Below are 20,713 nucleotides of genomic sequence, written 5' to 3'. Positions count from 1 at the left end.
CTACACCGGTCTGTCTAAAGACTGTTGAACTACTCAGGCCGACTCAGCCAGAGTAACACTACACCGGTCTGTCTAAAGACTGTTGAACTACTCAGGCCGACTCAGTCAGAGTAACACTACACCGGTCTGTCTAAAGACTGTTGAACTACTCAGGCCGACTCAGCCAGAGTAACACTACACCGGTCTGTCTAAAGTGGACCATGTGCAGTAGGGACTGTTATAATAACACACTTCAGTACTCAAGTAGACAGAAGTCACTTCAAAAATGATTTAAGTACTTTTGAAGTAGTTTTCAAGTCAGTGTTGTTTTTGTACATGTGTATGTTAAATAAGGGGTATGCAGACTTCTTTCTATTGTGTCTAGGTCTTTCCACTGCTGTGTCTAGCCCACAGCATAATCCTTTTTTCACAAAGTTTAAAGTGTAAACCGCACAAACCAGCCAGTTAGGAGGGTCAACATTCCATTCTAACGCTCGTATTGGGTCCTTCACAATCAACTACGTTTCACTGCTTCACATTCACAAAACTGGGACGTTAGGAAATATCTCCACAAAACAGGGGAGGAGAAAATATCTCCACAGAACAGGGAAGGGGAAATATCTCTACAGAACAGGGAAGGAGGCAAATATCTCCACAGAACAGGGAAGGAGGAAATATCTCCACAGAACAGGGAAGGAGGAAATATCTCCACAGAACAGGGAAGGAGGAAATATCTCCACAGAACAGGGAAGGAGGAAATATCTCCACAGAACAGGGAAGGAGGAAATATCTCCACAGAACAGGGAAGGGGGAAATATCTCCACAGAACAGGGAAGGGGGAAATATCTCCACAGAACAGGGAAGGAGGCAAATATCTCTACAGAACAGGGAAGGAGGAAATATCTCCACAGAACAGGGAAGGAGGAAATATCTCCACAGAACAGGGAAGGAGGAAATATCTCCACAGAACAGGGAAGGAGGAAATATCTCCACAGAACAGGGAAGGAGGAAATATCTCCACAGAACAGGGAAGGAGGAAATATCTCCACAGAACAGGGAAGGGGGAAATATCTCCACAGAACAGGGAAGGAGGAAATATCTCCACAGAACAGGGAAGGAGGCAAATATCTCTACAGAACAGGGAAGGAGGAAATATCTCCACAGAACAGGGAAGGGGGAAATATCTCTACAGAACAGGGAAGGAGGAAATATCTCTACAGAACAGGGAAGGAGGAAATATCTCCACAGAACAGGGAAGGAGGAAATATCTCCACAGAACAGGGAAGGAGGAAATATCTCCACAGAACAGGGAAGGAGGAAATATCTCCACAGAACAGGGAAGGAGGAAATATCTCCACAGAACAGGGAAGGAGGCAAATATCTCTACAGAACAGGGAAGGAGGAAATATCTCCACAGAACAGGGAAGGGGGAAATATCTCTACAGAACAGGGAAGGAGGAAATATCTCTACAGAACAGGGAAGGAGGAAATATCTCCACAGAACAGGGAAGGAGGAAATATCTCCACAGAACAGGGAAGGAGGAAATATCTCCACAGAACAGGGAAGGAGGAAATATCTCCACAGAACAGGGAAGGGGGAAATATCTCCACAGAACAGGGAAGGAGGAAATATCTCTACAGAACAGGGAAGGAGGAAATATCTCCACAGAACAGGGAAGGAGGAAATATCTCTACAGAACAGGGAAGGAGGAAATATCTCCACAGAACAGGGAAGGAGGAAATATCTCTACAGAACAGGGAAGGAGGAAATATCTCCACAGAACTGGGAAGGGGGAAATATCTCCACAGAACAGGGAAGGAGGAAATATCTCCACAGAACAGGGAAGGAGGAAATATCTCCACAGAACAGGGAAGGAGGAAATATCTCCACAGAACAGGGAAGGAGGAAATATCTCCACAGAACAGGGAAGGAGGAAATATCTCCACAGAACAGGGAAGGAGGAAATATCTCCACAGAACAGGGAAGGGGGAAATATCTCCACAGAACAGGGAAGGAGGAAATATCTCTACAGAACAGGGAAGGAGGAAATATCTCCACAGAACAGGGAAGGAGGAAATATCTCCACAGAACAGGGAAGGAGAAAATATCTCTACAGAACAGGGAAGGAGGAAATATCTCCACAGAACAGGGAAGGAGGAAATATCTCCACAGAACAGGGAAGGAGAAAATATCTCCACAGAACAGGGAAGGAGGAAATATCTCCACAGAACAGGAAAGGAGGAAATATCTCCACAGAACAGGGAAGGAGGAAATATCTCCACAGAACAGGGAAGGAGGAAATATCTCCACAGAACAGGGAAGGAGAAAATATCTCCACAGAACAGGGAAGGAGGAAATATCTCCACAGAACAGGGAAGGAGGAAATATCTCCACAGAACAGGGAAGGAGGAAATATCTCCACAGAACAGGGAAGGAGGAAATATCTCCACAGAACAGGGAAGGAGGAAATATCTCCACAGAACAGGGAAGGAGGCAAATATCTCTACAGAACAGGGAAGGAGGAAATATCTCCACAGAACAGGGAAGGGGGAAATATCTCTACAGAACAGGGAAGGAGGAAATATCTCTACAGAACAGGGAAGGAGGAAATATCTCCACAGAACAGGGAAGGAGGAAATATCTCCACAGAACAGGGAAGGAGGAAATATCTCCACAGAACAGGGAAGGAGGAAATATCTCCACAGAACAGGGAAGGGGGAAATATCTCCACAGAACAGGGAAGGAGGAAATATCTCTACAGAACAGGGAAGGAGGAAATATCTCCACAGAACAGGGAAGGAGGAAATATCTCTACAGAACAGGGAAGGAGGAAATATCTCCACAGAACAGGGAAGGAGGAAATATCTCTACAGAACAGGGAAGGAGGAAATATCTCCACAGAACTGGGAAGGGGGAAATATCTCCACAGAACAGGGAAGGAGGAAATATCTCCACAGAACAGGGAAGGAGGAAATATCTCCACAGAACAGGAAGGAGGAAATATCTCCACAGAACAGGGAAGGAGGAAATATCTCCACAGAACAGGGAAGGAGGAAATATCTCCACAGAACAGGGAAGGAGGAAATATCTCCACAGAACAGGGAAGGAGGAAATATCTCCACAGAACAGGGAAGGAGGAAATATCTCCACAGAACAGGGAAGGAGGAAATATCTCTACAGAACAGGGAAGGAGGAAATATCTCCACAGAACAGGGAAGGAGGAAATATCTCCACAGAACAGGGAAGGAGGAAAATATCTCTACAGAACAGGGAAGGAGGAAATATCTCCACAGAACAGGGAAGGAGGAAATATCTCCACAGAACAGGGAAGGAGAAAATATCTCCACAGAACAGGGAAGGAGGAAATATCTCCACAGAACAGGGAAGGAGGAAATATCTCCACAGAACAGGGAAGGAGGAAATATCTCCACAGAACAGGGAAGGAGGAAATATCTCCACAGAACAGGGAAGGAGAAATATCTCCACAGAACAGGGAAGGAGGAAATATCTCCACAGAACAGGGAAGGAGGAAATATCTCCACAGAACAGGGAAGGAGGAAATATCTCCACAGAACAGGGAAGGAGGAAATATCTCCACAGAACAGGGAAGGAGGAAATATCTCCACAGAACAGGGAAGGAGGAAATATCTCCACAGAACAGGGAAGGAGGACATATCTCCACAGAACAGGGAAGGGGGAAATATCTCCACAGAACAGGGAAGGAGGAAATATCTCCACAGAACAGGGAAGGAGGAAATATCTCCACAGAACAGGGAAGGAGGAAATATCTCCACAGAACAGGGAAGGAGGAAATATCTCCACAGAACAGGGAAGGAGGAAATATCTCCACAGAACAGGGAAGGAGGAAATATCTCCACAGAACAGGGAAGGGGGAAATATCTCCACAGAACAGGGAAGGAGGAAATATCTCCACAGAACAGGGAAGGAGGAAATATCTCCACAGAACAGGGAAGGAGGAAATATCTCCACAGAACAGGGAAGGAGGAAATATCTCCACAGAACAGGGAAGGAGGAAATATCTCCACAGAACAGGGAAGGAGGAAATATCTCCACAGAACAGGGAAGGAGGAAATATCTCCACAGAACAGGGAAGGGGGAAATATCTCCACAGAACAGGGAAGGGGGAAATATCTCCACAGAACAGGGAAGGAGGAAATATCTCCACAGAACAGGGAAGGAGGAAATATCTCCACAGAACAGGGAAGGAGGAAATATCTCCACAGAACAGGGAAGGGGGAAATATCTCCACAGAACAGGGAAGGGGGAAATATCTCCACAGAACAGGGAAGGAGGAAATATCTCTACAGAACAGGGAAGGAGGAAATATCTCCACAGAACAGGGAAGGGGGAAATATCTCCACAGAACAGGGAAGGAGGAAATACAACACACTGTAGCATATCACTCACCTCCCAGGCCTCTGTACAATACATAACACACACCAACAGAGCTGTGGACTAAGCCACCAAGAGCGTAGTATAATTATCTTGCATGCTATAGCGTCTTGATAGTGATTTGGCTGAACATGATGCCAACGTGTAAGCTGACAGGTGTGAAAGGCCCATCACCAGAGAAAAGAATAGCAGCGTAGAGTTGGAGTTAGAGAGTTACCTTGTTTCTCTGTATCTGTGATAAACTATATCTGCTACAGGCCTGAATGTGGGGGGAGCAAGAGATGTTATGAGAGGACGGCTGACCAGTCGTTTTGCGTGACACCGAGGTCATAGGTCATTGTAAAACAAAGTAAACACATAACAGATGGCAACACTATGTCTGGCTATGTAGGAGGATATTAACTGTGATGATCACAAAGCAGAGATATACATTATCTTATCAAAACGGTTCTAAAGGAAAGTTAATATATGAATATATCCTTATGTAAAAGGTAATGGAGGCCAATCTTTAGACCTACTTATTAACTGCCTCGATGATACAAGTTTTGTGTCAGTGGTTCCAGCCCACACGCTTTGCCAACATAATAATCTGAAGGAAGATCACTGGGAAAATAAGTGCTAAAAATAAGATCCCAATTAAATATATATTTAAAATCGCTTTTATGTCTTCAAAGACGATGCTTGAGTTGGTTTATCGCCACGGTGCTTTTGCACTGGCGTGAACTGAGCCTCACGTAATAGAATAGCATACAGTGCTTCAGTGTATCGAGCCATGCAATTTAAAGCAGAGATCATCCAACTAGATTCAGCCGCGGGGTGATTTGTTCTTCAGCGGATGGTCAGGGGGTCGGAAACAGAACGACAAATCATTTGCAGACTGAAGCCTAAACAGAGAGTTGATTAAAACAGTTTCAAACCTTACATTTGTATACGATCATTTAGATTCTCTTTTATCTGTGGGAATACTTTGGAACAAATTTACAAAATTAAAATACCTTGGAGCAGATTTCCTGGTGGTTTTACAATAATAATAAAAAATATATCTCTTTATTTTTTGCTCAGAAAACTTGGGAGGCCAAATAATGGGGGAAAAAAGACAAAACAAAGTGAAAATATATCATGTTTATATGGCTGATGACTATATGCTGAGATAGGTTTTAGGACGATTACCTATTGGTTCAAAAGGTTTTAGGACGATTACCTATTGGTTCAAAAGGTTTTCGGATCGATTACCTATTGGTTCAAAAGGTTTTCGGATCGATTACCTATTGGTTCAAAAGGTTTTAGGATCGATTACCTATTGGTTCAAAAGTGCACATAGGCCTAGGCGTATATGACAAGACAACACGTTTAAAGCTGCAATATGTTACTTTTAAGGTGACCCGACCAAATTCACATATCATTGTGAGTTAAGATCTGTCCTAGAAGCAGTACATGTGTTCTATGCACACACATTTCTATGCTTCCCGTTCTTAAGTTTAGTTTTTTGAATCCATTTTCGGTTTTGTACACTAGCTTTGAACAGCTGAAAATACAATATTTTTCGTTATTGAAAATATATTTCACAGCGGTTTAGAAATTAGGCAAAGTCAAACAATTAGAATTTTTGTGATCAGGAAATGGCAGAGCGATTTTTGCATATTGCACCTTTTCATGTATTTAAAAAAAAATGTGTCTCGTTCACTAGCCTTGTGTGTATCGCTCGTCTCGATATAGCCGACATACTGTATACAGTACATTCTGAAAGTATTCAGACCCCTTGACTTTTTCCACATTTTGTTAGGTTACAGCCTTATTCTAAAATGTATGAAATAGTTTTTTCCCCCTCTTCAATCTACACACAATACCCCATAATGACAAAGCAAAAACATGTTTTTTTTGTTGCACATTTACAATAAAAAAAAATATATATATCACATTTACATAGGTATTCAGACCCTTTACTCAGTACTTTGTTGAAGCACCTTGACAGCAATTACGGCCTCAAGTCTTCTTGGGTATGACGCTACAAGCTTGGCACACCTGTCTTTGGGGAGTTTCTCCCATTCTTCTCTGTAGATCCTCTCAAGCTCTGTCAGGTTGGATGGGGAGCGTCGCTGCACAGCTATTTTCAGGTCTCTGCAGAGATGTTAGATCGGGTTCTGGCTCTGGCTGGGCCACGCAAGGACATTCATAGACTTGTCCCGAAGCCACTCCTGCATTGCCTTGCTGTGTGCTTAGGGTCGTTGTCCTGTTGGAAGGTGAACCTTCGCCCCCAGTCTGAGGTCTGGAGCAGGTTTTCATCAAGGATCTCTCTGTACTTTGCTCTGTTCATCTTTCCCTCGATCCTGCCTAATTTCCCAGCCCCTGCCGCTGAAAAACATCCCCACAGCATGATGCTGCCACCACCATGATTCACCGTAGGGATGGTGCCAGGTTTCTTCCAGACGTGACATTTGGCATTCAGGCCAAAGAGTTCAATCTTGGTTTCATCAGACCAGAGAATCTTGTTTCTCGTGGTCTGATAGTCTTTAGGTACCTTTTGGCAAACTCCAAGTGGGCCGTCATGCCTTTTACTGAGGAGTGGCTTCCGTGTGGCCACTCTACCATAAGGCCTGATTGGTGGAGTGCTGCAGAGATGGTTGTCCTTCTGGAAGGTTCTCTCATCTCCACAGAGTAACTCTAGAGCTCTGTCAGAGTGACCATATGGTTCTTAGTCACCTCCCGGACCAAGGCCCTTCTCCCCTTCCCCTGATTGCTCAGTTTGGCTGGGCGGCCAGCTCTAGGAAAAGTCTTGGTGGTTCCAAACTTCTTCCATTTAAGAATGATGGAGGCCACTGTGTTCTTGGGGACCTTCAATGCTGCAGAAATGGTCTGGTACCCTTCCCCAAATCGGTGCCTTGAAACAATCCTGTCTCGGAGCTCTACAGACAATTCCTTCGACCTCATAGCTTGGTTGTTGCTCTGACGTGCACTGTCAACTGTGGGACCTTATATAGACAGGTGTGCGCCTTTCCAAATCATGTTCAATCAAGTTCAAGAAACATCCTAAGGATGATCAATGGAAACAGGTTGCACATGAGCTCAATTTCGAGTCTCATAGCAAAGGATCTGAATACTTGTGTAAGTAAGGTATTTCTGTTTTTTACTTTTAATAAATTTGAAAACATTTCTAAAAACCTGTTTTGGCTTTGTCAATATCAGGTATTGTGTGTAGATCATTTATTTTTTATTTTACCTTTATTTAACTAGGCAAGTCAGTTAAGAACAAATTCTTATTTACAATGACGGCCTACTGGGAAACAGTGGGTTAACTGCCTTGTTCAGGGGTAGAACGACAGATTTTACCTAGTCAGCTCGAGGACTCGATCCAGCAACCTTTCAGTTACTGGCACAACGCTCGAACCACTAGGTCACCTGCCACCCCATTAACGAGGATTTTTTTTAAATGTTATCCATTTTAGAATAAGGCTGTAACGTAACAAAATGTGGAAAAAGTCAAGCGGTCTGAATACTTTCCGAAGGCACTGTAGCTGACATTTAGACTGGTTCCTCCCCCCCTCTCCCTCTAGAACCTTTCTCTCCCAAAACCTGAAAGGTAACAGGTGAACTCCTGGTGAACTGGAAGAGTCTCCATCTTCCCCATTTACCCTCCTGACAAATTCTATGTCATAGGAAGGTCACCCAGAGAGAAGACGGCAACACTGTCACTGTCTGCTTCTCAAATGGCTCCCTATTCCCTATGAGTCCTGGACAAAAGTAGTGCACTACACAGGGTGCCATTTGGTATGCTGTCACTCTGTCTCAGAGCTCCTCTCCATCTCGTCTCTCTTCTAAGCCTTGGGGGCGACATCACATCATGGCTCTGTACTGTGGCTGGCTGTCTTACAGCTCCGCCATGAATTAAACATGGATAAACACATTCGCCACCCTTCAGTTCAGACGTACGGCTCGGTGCATTGTGAGTGGGAGAGACTACAGCGTTTTGTTGTGAGAGGGTGGGTTGAGGAGAGACTACAGCGTGTTGTTGTGAGAGGATGGGTTGAGGAGAGACTACAGCGTGTTGTTGTGAGAGGGTGGGTTGAGGAGAGACTACAGCGTGTTGTTGTGAGAGGGTGGGTTGAGGAGAGACTACAGCGTGTTGTTGTGAGAGGATGGGTTGAGGAGAGACTACAGCGTGTTGTTGTGAGAGGGTGGGTTGAGGAGAGACTACAGCGTGTTGTTGTGAGAGGGTGGGTTGAGGAGAGACTACAGCGTGTTGTTGTGAGAGGGTGGGTTGAGGAGAGACTACAGCGTGTTGTTGTGAGAGGGTGGGTTGAGGAGAGACTACAGCGTGTTGTTGTGAGAGGATGGGTTGAGGAGAGACTACAGCGTGTTGTTGTGAGAGGGTGGGTTGAGGAGAGACTACAGCGTGTTGTTGTGAGAGGGTGGGTTGAGGAGAGACTACAGCGTGTTGTTGTGAGAGGGTGGGTTGAGGAGAGACTACAGCGTGCTGTTGTGAGAGGGTGGGTTGAGGAGAGACTACAGCGTTTTGTTGTGAGAGGGTGGGTTGAGGAGAGACTACAGCGTGTTGTTGTGAGAGGGTGGGTTGAGGAGCGACTACAGCGTGTTGTTGTGAGAGGGTGGGTTGAGGAGAGACTACAGCGTGTTGTTGTGAGAGGATGGGTTGAGGAGAGACTACAGCGTGTTGTTGTGAGAGGGTGGGTTGAGGAGAGACTACAGCGTGTTGTTGTGAGAGGATGGGTTGAGGAGAGACTACAGCGTGTTGTTGTGAGAGGATGGGTTGAGGAGAGACTACAGCGTGTTGTTGTGAGAGGGTGGGTTGAGGAGAAACATCAAAAATATAATGTTGTCCTTGTGGGTGCTTACGGATTCAATAATGAAAAGAAAACTCTCTTTTAAATCACTAAGGCGTACTGTGTGTGTGTGTGTGTGTGTGTGTGTGTGTGTGTGTGTGTGTGTGTGTGTGTGTGTGTGTGTGTGTGTGTGTGTGTGTGTGTGTGTGTGTGTGACCATCACCTGAGTTAAAAGCTTGTTGTTGTCGTCTTCCAATATCCTCATCTTGATCTCCAGCTGTCTGATGTAGTTAGAGGAGGAGGAGTCTAAAAAAGAGAGAAAGCAAAGAGAAGAGGAAGATGAGAGAAAATGATGAAGAGGAGGATGAGAGAAAATGATGAAGAGGAGGAAGAGGAGGATGAGAGAAGAGGGGGATGAGAGGAAAGGATGAAGAGGAGGATGAGAGGAAAGGATGAAGAGGAGGAAGAGGAGTAGAGATTATCTTTAGTTTCTTCAATTACTTGGTTGTTTTCCTACAGCCCGACAGATAACATTTGTTCATTTTCTAAACAAATGCTCTAGAGTCCAATGGCGGCGAGCGTTACACCACTCCAGCCGACACTTGGCATTGCGGTCTTAGTCTTGTGCACGGCTGCTCGGCCCAGTTCATGAAGCTCCTGACTAACAGTGCTTATGCTGACGTTGCTTCCAAAGGGCAGTTTGGAACTCGGTAGTGGTGTTACATGCTACGCGTTTCAGCACTGGGCAGTCCCGTTCTGTGAGTTTGTGTGGCCTACAACTTCGCAGCTGAGCCGTTGTTGCTCCTAAACGTTTCCACGTCACAATAACAGCACTTACAGTTGACCAGGGCAGCTCTAGCAGGGCAGAAATTTGAACTGACTTGTTGGAAAGGTGGCATCCTATGACGGTGCCACGTTGAAAGTCACTGAGCTCTTCAGTGAGGCCCTTCTATTGTCAATGTTTGTCTATGGAGATTGCATGGCTGTGGGCTCGATTTTATACACAGGTCAGCAACGGGTGTGGCTGAAAAAGCCAAATCTCTAATTTGAAGGGATATCCACATACTTTTGTATATATAGTGTACATGCTGGTGGAAAAAAGATTTGGGAAGAGAATTCCCCAGAACTACTGTTAGGAGAGAGCTACCAAAGCAATGGGACATTGCCTGAATCTCTCTCTCTCTCTCTCTCTCTCTCTCTCTCTCTCTCTCTCTCTCTCTCTCTCTCTCTCTCTCTCTCTCTCTCTCTCTCTCTCTCTCACACACTCTATCTCTCTCTCTCTTCTGTATTCAGTACACACACACACGATTGAGTCACTACTATGTATGTCAGTAGGCTCCATTAGCCAACATGCTGGGATCAGTCATCTAATCTCATTCATTAGTTGCTGACTCAAAAAGTCCAACCAACTCCCATCACACAACCAGCCAGCTGTTCCAAACCCCACCAGCTGGTAGCGCTTTTCTTCAGAAAATGACAATTGAGGAAGGAAGAGCACTGGGCTAGATCAATGATACTGTCCGGGTCCAAAATCTGGCTTCCCTACTACTGACTTAAACGGCATACTGCTAACGCAGGGTGAAGCTAGCTAGCACCTTGAAGTTGGTAGATATTTCCTGTAGATCAGTAATGAATGGGGCGGCAGGTAGCCTAGTGGTTAGAGTGTTGGGCCAGTAACCGAAAGGTTGCTAGATCGAATCCCTGAGCTGATAAGGTAAAAATCTGTTGTTCTGCCCCTGAACGAGGCAGTTAACCCACTGTTCCTAGGCTGTCACTGTAAATAAGAATTTGTTCTTAACTGGCTTGTCTAGTTAAATGTAAAAAATGTAAGTCAGATACACCATTACTTTTCATTAGTATTAACCTAACTACTGTAATGCCAAGACAGGCTGTGCTAACGGTTTAGAGCCTTGGTTGGTGGATGAAGATGTCAAGCTGGTCTAATCCTCTTTCTGTCCCTTGTGACCTGGCTTCTAATATGGCTTCCTCTGCTGGTCTAACCTACAGCTGCAGGCTGCCGGCTCAGCCATAACAACCAAGACGGGACAACCAACCAACCAGGACCCAGAGACATGGACCCAGAGACATGGACATGGACCCAGAGACAGACATGGACCCAGAGACAGAGACATGGGTGACAAAGTGAACTCAGCCGATTACACACCAGGACCAGCACCAAGATACTCTGCCAGGACCTGGTTCAGGAGATAATGGGCCACACTGACACAGTACACTGCCATCAGATTCCCCTGGCTCAGTTGGATGGACTAGGATAAAAGAGTCTATAGTGATAAATGACTGACCAGGAGCTAACCAAGACCATTGAGGAATCTATTCACAGCTATCAGAAAGGACCAGACCAAAAATACTATAAATACTAGCTTTAGCTGTCTAATACCTCTGCCAAGGGCTCAATAAACCCCACAGCTAGAATATTGTTAGCATTCAGAAGTCTCTCTCAGAGGAGCATGTAACACTGTACAGACCACAGGCACACGACCCCTCTCTTTACCACTCTGCTCTCCTAGAAGACAGGGGCAGGCTAATTTGAACTCCCTCCCTCCCTCCCTCCCTCTCCTCCATCCCTCCCTCCCTTCCTACCTCAACCTCCCTCTCGACCTCCATCCCTCCCTCTTTCCTCTTCCTCCGTCTCCTACCTCGACCTCCATCCCTCCGTCTCCTACCTCGACCTCCATCCCTCCGTCTCCTACCTAGACCTCCATCCCTCCGTCTCCTACCTAGACCCCCATCCCTCCGTCTCCTACCTAGACCTCCATCCCTCCGTCTCCTACCTAGACCTCCATCCCTCCGTCTCCTACCTCGACCTCCATCCCTCCGTCTCCTACCTAGACCTCCATCCCTCCGTCTCCTACCTCGACCTCCATCCTTCCGTCTCCTACCTAGACCTCCATCCCTCCGTCTCCTACCTCGACCTCCATCCCTCCGTCTCCTACCTAGACCTCCATCCCTCCGTCTCCTACCTCGACCTCCATCCCTCCGTCTCCTACCTAGACCTCCATCCCTCCCTACCTCGACCTCCCTTCCGCTCCCCCTCCCTCTCCTACCTCGACCTCCATCCCTTCCTACCTCAACCTCCCTCCCTCCCTCTCCTCCATCCCTCCCATCCTTTCATCTCCACTCCCTGCAGGGGTGGGGAAAACAATCACAGACAGATGGCATAGCAAAAGCCCAAATAAAGAATGAAACAAATACGCTTGCCTGGCCTTTCAACTCTATAACTACTACCTGTACTCAAAACTAGCATCTAGGAGGTCTCAGGTTATTACTAATGCATAAAGCTTCAGGCGGATCTCAGTCTACATACATAATATTGTCAGACTAAACACAAAAAAGCCTCCCCTGAGATGGATAGAAATAGACAGACAGAGAGAGAGAGAGAGAGAGAGAGAGAGAGAGAGAGAGAGAGAGGGTAAAGGAGACAGAGAGAGAGTTTTAGGATAGAGAGAGAGAGAGTTTTAGGATAGAGAGAGAGAGACAGATGGACGGCAAAGGAGAGAGAGACAGAGAGAGGGATAGAGATGGAGGGTGAAGGAGAGAGAGACAGAGAGATGGATAGAGATGGAGGGTGAAAGCAAAAGAGAGAGAGGGGGCAGAGAGAATAACCCTAACAGGAGGGAAACCTTCCTCTTACCAAATCCTGTAAGTCCTGCATGCTATTTTTACTCCTATGTGCGTTTGTGGAGTGAAGGGAGACAAAGTGTGTGTGTGTGTGTGTGTGTGTGTGTGTGTGTGTGTGTGTGTGTGTGTGTGTGTGTGTGTGTGTGTGTGTGTGTGTGTGTGTGTGTGTGTGTGTGTGACAGCATGACGCAGATGGACACATCCGTGAGTCCGTCTTTCTCTCATGTGTCGCTTCTCATCGCATCACAACACCATGACACACTTCCCCGGCCACTCCCTCCATCTCTCTATCATTCCAACCCTCTCTCCCTCCTATCTTTCATCGATCCCCTCCAACCCTCTTTCCCCCTCCACCCCTCTCTCTCTCCCCTCCACCCCTCTCTCTCTCTCTCTCTCCCCTCCACCCCTCTCTCCCCCTCCACCCCTCTCTCTCTCCCCTCCACCCCTCTCTCTCTCCCCTCCACCCCTCTCTCCCCCTCCACCCCTCTCTCTCTCCCCTCCACCCCTCTCTCTCTCCCCTCCACCCCTCTCTCCCCTCCTCCACCCCTCTCTCTCCCCTCCTCCCTCTCTCCCCTCCACCCCTCTCTCTCTCCCTGTGAGTATAGTATAGGCAGCAGAGAGCTGGGTCAGTGGAGGTTCACAGGGTTCAGGTCCTTCAGGAGTAGAGGTCCCATATGGACCTGGTGGTGTCAGCAGGCTCTGTCTCACACACACCGGCTAGGGCGGAAGGTAGCTTAGCGGTTAAAAGCTTTGGGCCAGTAATCGAAAGGTCACTGGTTTGAATTCCCAAGCCGACTACATAAAAAAAAATCTGTTGATGTGCCCTTGAGCTTATTAAGTCTTATTGCTTTTTAAAATGTATTTTAGATCCTTTTTTAATAGATATATAAATGATCCCTAATTGCTCCTGTAAGTGGCTCTGAATAAGAGCGTCTGCTAAATGACTAAAATATGAATCCAGTTGTCATCTTTACTCATCCTATATTCACAGCTGCAATGGAGTGTTTCAGCACACTGAGTGGTGAGTGTGTGGAAGTCTGAATGTGTGAACAGAATGTTTTATTTTTTATCCCATCTGCGACTGTGACAGAGTGTGTGTCTGTCTCTCTGTGTGTGTATCCAAGGGGGGCGGTTGGGTCAATTACTGCAAGAAGTGTAACAAAGAGGAGAAACTACACGGAGCATAAATCCCAAATGGCACTCTATTATGGCACCCAGCTCATAGGCCTCTGATCAAAAGTAATGCACTACGTCAGGAATAGGGTGGCATTTGGGACACAGACCTTGTCTCTGTTGAAGAGCTACATTGCACGCAATCTGACCTCACCGAATACAGAAATACTGATCCCGTTCAAGTTAGACAATGAGTTCTTGGTTAGACGGACAGAGACTCTGGACGCACAAAGGAGAGATAATACTGGGACATCACAGTGGGAAAAAGTCTGTCATGGATGTCAAGGACAACCTCAAGCAAACACGCTGTTTCACCGCTGGGAAAAACCTAGATTAGCATGTCAAGTTTGAAAATGTCAGGGATAGGAGAGAGAAATAGAGTCAGTGTGTAGTCAGTGTGTAGTCCGTGTGTAGTTCGTGTGTAGTCTGTGTGTAGTCAGTGTGTAGTCCGTGTGTAGTCAGTGTGTAGTCCGTGTGTAGTCCGTGTGTAGTCCGTGTGTAGTCAGTGTGTAGTCCGTGTGTAGTCCGTGTGTAGTCAGTGTGTAGTCAGTGTGTAGTCAGTGTGTAGTCGGTGTGTAGTCGGTGTGTAGTCTGTGTGTAGTCTGTGTGTAGTCAGTGTGTAGTCAGTGTGTGTAACATAGAGGTGGAAGGAAGGACTGTTGACAATCTGTACACTCTATTGGCATCTCCTAGGTGAGCGGCATGGGTTTGGTTCCAAGACATTTCTGAAAGACTGACTGTCATCCTGGCCTGCTCTCTGTTGGAGAGTGACATAGACTGTTGACTAGGATGGACATGAGTACTCCAACGGACGTCAAAGGTCGCTCTTTGACCAGAGATACTGTACAACTATGTGGTGGAATGTGCTTTGTGGCAACCTGAACGGACAAGTGCCATTTTGTCTAGAAGATAACAATAAATTCCCTTTCCCCTCAGTGTCTCATTCACTCAATTGCACTCCGACCACTCCCTCCACACAGTGCACACAGAAGCTCCCGTTAGGCCTACAGAAATAAATGTCTATAAAAACACATCTAACTGAAGGGATACACAAGCTACATTCCTTGCCAAATGACGACAGTTTTATGAGAAATTCAAAATGGACTGGTTAAAGTAGGAAATTATGTTCAAACAACGAGCCGCAGTTTAGGAATAATTGCGTCCTGCGCAAATGTCAGTCTAGGCTTTAACCCCCTTAAACACAGACCGGTTCCACACTGAAAATATGCAAAAACATTAGTTTGATAAAGACTCATTAAGCATAGACCTACTAGCCAAACAGATGTTGTGGCTGTAATCACTTCGCACTGGCAAATTGTTTTCATTTGGAATAAAACCAGTTGATTTTTACGCACTACGCGCTTCAGAACTCGGCCATCCTGTTCTGTGAGCTTGTGTGGCCTGCCACTTCGCGGCGGAGCCGTTTCTGCTCCGAGACGTTTCCACTTCACAATAACAGCACTTACAGTTGACCGGGGCAGCTCTAGCAAGGCAGAAATTTGACAAATTGACTTGTTAAAAAAGGTAGCATCCTATGCCGTGTTGAAAGTCACTGAGCTTTTCAGTGAGGCCTTCTACTGCCAATGTTTGTGTATGGAGATTGCATGGCTGTGTGCTCGATTTTATACACCTGTCAGCAACAGGTGTGGCTGAAATAGCCCAAACCACTCATTTGAAGAGGTGTCCACATACCTTTGTATATATAGTGTATCTAGCTAGACTACACACACAATTAAGAGTGATGTCACTTAATTTAAAGTGATCCTAATACCGTCTTCAACCAAATACTCTGTCTGACAATCACACCACATTTGTATCCTCTGCACATGCCCAGTGGGTCAACAGAGAGATTCTTCCTTCCTGGATTGCAGCTTTTCAATAAACTGGTCCCAGATCTGTTTGTGCTATCATTCCACTCAATCCAAATCATGCCAGAGTGGAATGTTAGCACAAACAGGATGGTGCCCAGGCTAGTGTTTCAACGCATTCGGTCAGTCTTACACATTTACCAGGTCAGGATGTCCTAGTTTTTCCCTCTCTGTAGGCTAATCATTGACTGGATGGTACTGGGAGTGACCCCGGGAGACCTTGGACCTGCTATGTGCACAGTGACAGGCAAAGATAGAGACGTCAGTGTGTTTGAGTTGTGGTCTACTAGCTAAACCTCTGGTGGACAAAACGCACTCTGTGTTATTGACCCTGCACTCTTAGAAAAAAAGGTGCTATCTAGAACCTAAAAGGGTTCATCGGCTGTCACCATAGGATAACCCTTTAAAGAACCCTTTTTGGTTCCACGTAGAACCCTTTTGGTTCCAGGTAGAACTATTTTCCACAGAGGGTTCTACATGGAACCCAAAAGGGTTCTACCTGGAACCAAAATGAGTTCTACCTGAAACCAAAACGGGGTCTCCTATCGGGACAGTCAAATAACCCTTTTGGAACCCTTTTTTTAAGAGTGTGTAGCCTACAATCCCCTATGAAAGCAGTGAGAAGGAAGTGTTTTAGGTGTAGAGACCATAGAGCTCAGTCCCTGAGGTGTTCCAGGTGTGTAGAGTTCAGTCCCTGAGGAGGTGTTCCAGATGTATAGAGCTCAGTCCCTGAGGTGTACCAGGTGTGTAGAGTTCAGTCCCTGAGGGGGTGTTCCAGATGTGTAGAGTTCAGTCCCTGAGGTGTACCAGGTGTATAGAGCTCAGTCCCTGAGGAGGTGTTCCAGGTGTGTAGAGTTCAGTCCCTGAGGGGGTGTTCCAGGTGTGTAGAGTTCAGTCCCTGAGGTGTACCAGGTGTATAGAGCTCAGTCCCTGAGGAGGTGTTCCAGGTGTGTAGAGTTCAGTCCCTGAGGTGTACCAGGTGTATAGAGCTCAGTCCCTGAGGAGGTGTTCCAGGTGTGTAGAACTCAGCCCTGAGGGGGTGTTCCAGGTTATAATAGAGTTCAGTCCCTGAGGAGGTGTTCCAGGTGTGTAGAGTTCAGTCCCTGAGGGGGTGTTCCAGGTGTGTAGAGCTCAGTCCCTGAGGGGGTGTTCCAGGTGTATAGAGCTCAGTCCCTGAGGAGGTGTTCCAGGTGTGTAGAGCTCAGTCCTTGAGGAGGTGTTACAGGTGTGTAGAGCTCAGTCCCTGAGGGGGTGTTCCAGGTGTGTAGAGTTCAGTCCCTGAGGTGTACCAGGTGTATAGAGCTCAGTCCCTGAGGTGTTCCAGGTGTGTAGAGTTCAGTCCCTGAGGTGTACCAGGTGTATAGAGCTCAGTCCCTGAGGAGGTGTTCCAGGTGTGTAGAGCTCAGCCCCTGAGGGGGTGTTCCAGGTTATAATAGAGTTCAGTCCCTGAGGAGGTGTTCCAGGTGTGTAGAGTTCAGTCCCTGAGGGGGTGTTCCAGGTGTGTAGAGCTCAGTCCCTGAGGGGGTGTTCCAGGTGTATAGAGCTCAGTCCCTGAGGAGGTGTTCCAGGTGTGTAGAGCTCAGTCCTTGAGGAGGTGTTCCAGGTGTGTAGAGCTCAGTCCCTGAGGGGGTGTTCTAGGTTATAATAGAGCTCAGTCCTTGAGGAGGTGTTCCAGGTGTGTAGAGTTCAGTCCCTGAGGGGGTGTTCCAGGTGTGTAGAGCTCAGTCCCTGAGGGGGTGTTCCAGGTGTATAGAGCTCAGTCCCTGAGGAGGTGTTCCAGGTGTGTAGAGTTCAGTCCCTGAGGTGTTCCAGATGTATAGAGTTCAGTCCCTGAGGAGGTGTTCCAGATGTATAGAGCTCAGTCCCTGAGGAGGTGTTCCAGGTGTGTAGAGCTCAGTCCCTGAGGGAGTGTTCCAGGTGTATAGAGTTCAGTCCCTGAGGTGTTCCAGGTGTGTAGAGTTCAGTCCCTGAGGAGGTGTTCCAGGTGTGTAGAGTTCAGTCCCTGAGGTGTTCCAGATGTATAGAGCTCAGTCCCTGAGGAGGTGTTCCAGAAGTATAGAGCTCAGTCCCTGAGGAGGTGTTCCAGGTGTGTAGAGCTCAGTCCCTGAGGGGGTGTTCCAGGTGTGTAGAGTTCAGTCCCTGAGGTGTTCCAGGTGTGTAGAGTTCAGTCCCTGAGGAGGTGTTCCAGGTGTGTAGAGTTCAGTCCCTGAGGTGTTCCAGATGTATAGAGCTCAGTCCCTGAGGAGGTGTTCCAGGTGTGTAGAGCTCAGTCCCTGAGGAGGTCTTCCAGGTGTGTAGAGCTCAGTCCCTGAGGAGGTGTTCCAGATGTATAGAGCTCAGTCCCTGAGGAGGTGTTCCAGGTGTGTAGAGCTCAGTCCCTGAGGAGGTGTTCCAGGTGTGTGTGGTGTTCAGTCCCTGAGGAGTTGTTCCAGATGTATAGAGCTCAGTCCCTGAGGAGGTGTTCCAGGTGTGTAGAGCTCAGTCCCTGAGGAGGTGTTCCAGGTGTGTAGAGCTCAGTCCCTGAGGAGGTGTTCCAGATGTATAGAGCTCAGTCCCTGAGGAGGTGTTCCAGGTGTGTAGAGCTCAGTCCCTGAGGAGGTGTTCCAGGTGTGTAGAGTTCAGTCCCTGAGGAGTTGTTCCAGATGTATAGAGCTCAGTCCCTGAGGAGGTGTTCCAGGTGTGTAGAGCTCAGTCCCTGAGGAGGTGTTCCAGGTGTGTAGAGCTCAGTCCCTGAGGAGGTGTTCCAGATGTATAGAGCTCAGTCCCAGAGGAGGTGTTCCAGGTGTGTAGAGCTCAGTCCCTGAGGAGGTGTTCCAGGTGTGTAGAGTTCAGTCCCTGAGGAGTTGTTCCAGATGTATAGAGCTCAGTCCCTGAGGAGGTGTTCCAGGTGTGTAGAGCTCAGTCCCTGAGGGGGTGTTCCAGATGTATAGAGCTCAGTCCCTGAGGAGGTGTTCCAGGTGTGTAGAGCTCAGTCCCTGAGGAGGTGTTCCAGGTGTGTAGAGCTCAGTCCCTGAGGAGGTGTTCCAGGTGTGTAGAGCTCAGTCCCTGAGGAGGTGTTCCAGATGTATAGAGCTCAGTCCCAGAGGAGGTGTTCCAGGTGTGTAGAGTTCAGTCCCTGAGGAGGTGTTCCAGATGTATAGAGCTCAGTCCCTGAGGAAGTGTCTGGTGTCTCATTCCGTGCTACTGTAGCCAACTATCAATGCTCTCATTCACACTGGCCACTTTGTGTTGGTGGAAACAGAAACAGTGAGCTACACACACACACACAGGCCGCGGCACAGACACACACACACACACACACACACACACACACACACACACACACACACACACACACACACACACACACACACACACACACACACACACACACACACACACACACACACACACACACACACGTAGGTTACTGCTGGCTGGCCTTGTGTGTTGAGCTCATGTAACTAGACTGTAACGGCTCGCAGTAAACGATAGCTAGGCTAGTGAGGTCATTCCTCTATAAGTATATCTCTCGCTGACAATTTATATAATCCAGAGCTGGAAATCCCACTATGTGGAGACTGACGCAATAGTTAAATGAGAAAAACAACATTTTTAAATGACCTTAAAACTTTCCACACCTTCTAGGAACATTCAGTTACAGTTGTGTTTATGACTGAAGATGTGTTTTTCCTAACGTTGATATTTTTCTAAGGCAAGTGAATGAGCACGTTTCAACCTGTCTCAAGGCTGTATTGTGTTGTGAGAGCCAGAGCCTGCTGTATGGGATCAGAGCATGAAACCCAGCAGTGAGCCGCCAGGCAGCTTGACAGAGAGCTTCCTCTTCACCTCGCCATGACTGCTTGACTACACCTCAAAACACCCACAGCATCACCTGTGTCAAGTCTGGACGACACACCGCCACCCAAGACGGAAACGGATATCCAGGATCCTGTTCTGAGACCATGCTTGGCACTGTCGTATCTGCTACATTTAATATATCAATCAGGAATATTTATCCACCTATTTACAAAAAAAGTATCAGACAATTTTTCTTGCATTACAGATATTTCATCAAAACAAATAAATGGAAACGCAAAAACAGGGTGAGAAACAGAGTGAGAAACAGAGTGAGAAACAGAGTGAGAAACAGGGTGAGAAACAGGGTGGGAAACAGAGTGAGAAACAGGGTGAGAAACAGGGTGAGAAACAGGGTGAGAAACAGAGTGAGAAACAGGGTGAGAAACAGAGTGAGAAACAGGGTGAGAAACAGGGTGAGAAACAGGGTGAGAAACAGGGTGAGAAACAGAGTGAGAAACAGGGTGAGAAACAGGGTGAGAAACAGAGTGAGAAACAGGGTGAGAAACAGGGCGAGAAACAGGGTGAGAAACAGGGTGAGAAACAGCGTGAGAAACAGGGTGAGAAACAGGGTGCCATATGATTTCCCCTACTGTGACTGGGGAGCCGATTCAAAACACACCCCTCTCCATTCACCACTGTCAGCTGCTGCTTTTCAGCCGTCTGTAGCATCGAGGGAGAAAGACAGACTTTCAAAGTCTATTGGCAAAGTCACTATTACAACGACTTACAGAGACTTGCTGTACAGACTGTTTAGAGTGCTTTTCAGACAGACATCTCGTTCACCGCCCCTAAAATTGGATTTCAAATTGGATTGGAAGTTTCATGACCTCACTTCGACAACAACAGATCTAGTGAAGTTAAGCAGAAGAGACATTCTGTCTCTGTTCACTAGTCAGACAAGCCTCCTCCTATAAACAGCTAGGACCCAGGACAGGGTTAGACTCTAGCCTCCTCCTATAACCAGCTAGGACCCAGGACAGGGTTAGACTCTAGCCTCCTCCTATAACCAGCTAGGACCCAGGACA

General features: G+C 47.0%; 1 protein-coding gene across 5 annotated transcripts in view; it reads right to left on the bottom strand.

Annotated features, from left to right (window-relative positions):
- Nucleotides 1-20,713, bottom strand: part of LOC120019175 (coiled-coil domain-containing protein 85C-B-like) — a 116,359-nt gene that overhangs the window by 32,238 nt on the left and 63,408 nt on the right. For 4 of the 5 annotated variants that reach the window (XR_005472298.1, XM_038962474.1, XM_038962476.1 and 1 more), the window contains exons 2-3: nt 9,392-9,474; nt 4,611-4,652 (exon numbers count right to left, since the gene is read on the bottom strand). Coding sequence is in view for 4 of the 5 variants with exons in the window: in XM_038962474.1 (XP_038818402.1) it covers nt 4,611-4,652; nt 9,392-9,474 (125 nt within the window). In the remaining variant the exon portion in view is untranslated. The remainder of the gene's footprint in view (nt 1-4,610; nt 4,653-9,391; nt 9,475-20,713) is intronic. The other variant, XM_038962477.1, reaches the window with a different exon arrangement.

Source organism: Salvelinus namaycush, chromosome 24 (assembly GCF_016432855.1).
Source record: "Salvelinus namaycush isolate Seneca chromosome 24, SaNama_1.0, whole genome shotgun sequence".
In the NCBI taxonomy this organism is placed as follows: Eukaryota; Metazoa; Chordata; class Actinopteri; order Salmoniformes; family Salmonidae; genus Salvelinus; species Salvelinus namaycush.
This window is presented reverse-complemented; position numbering and strand designations above follow the sequence as displayed.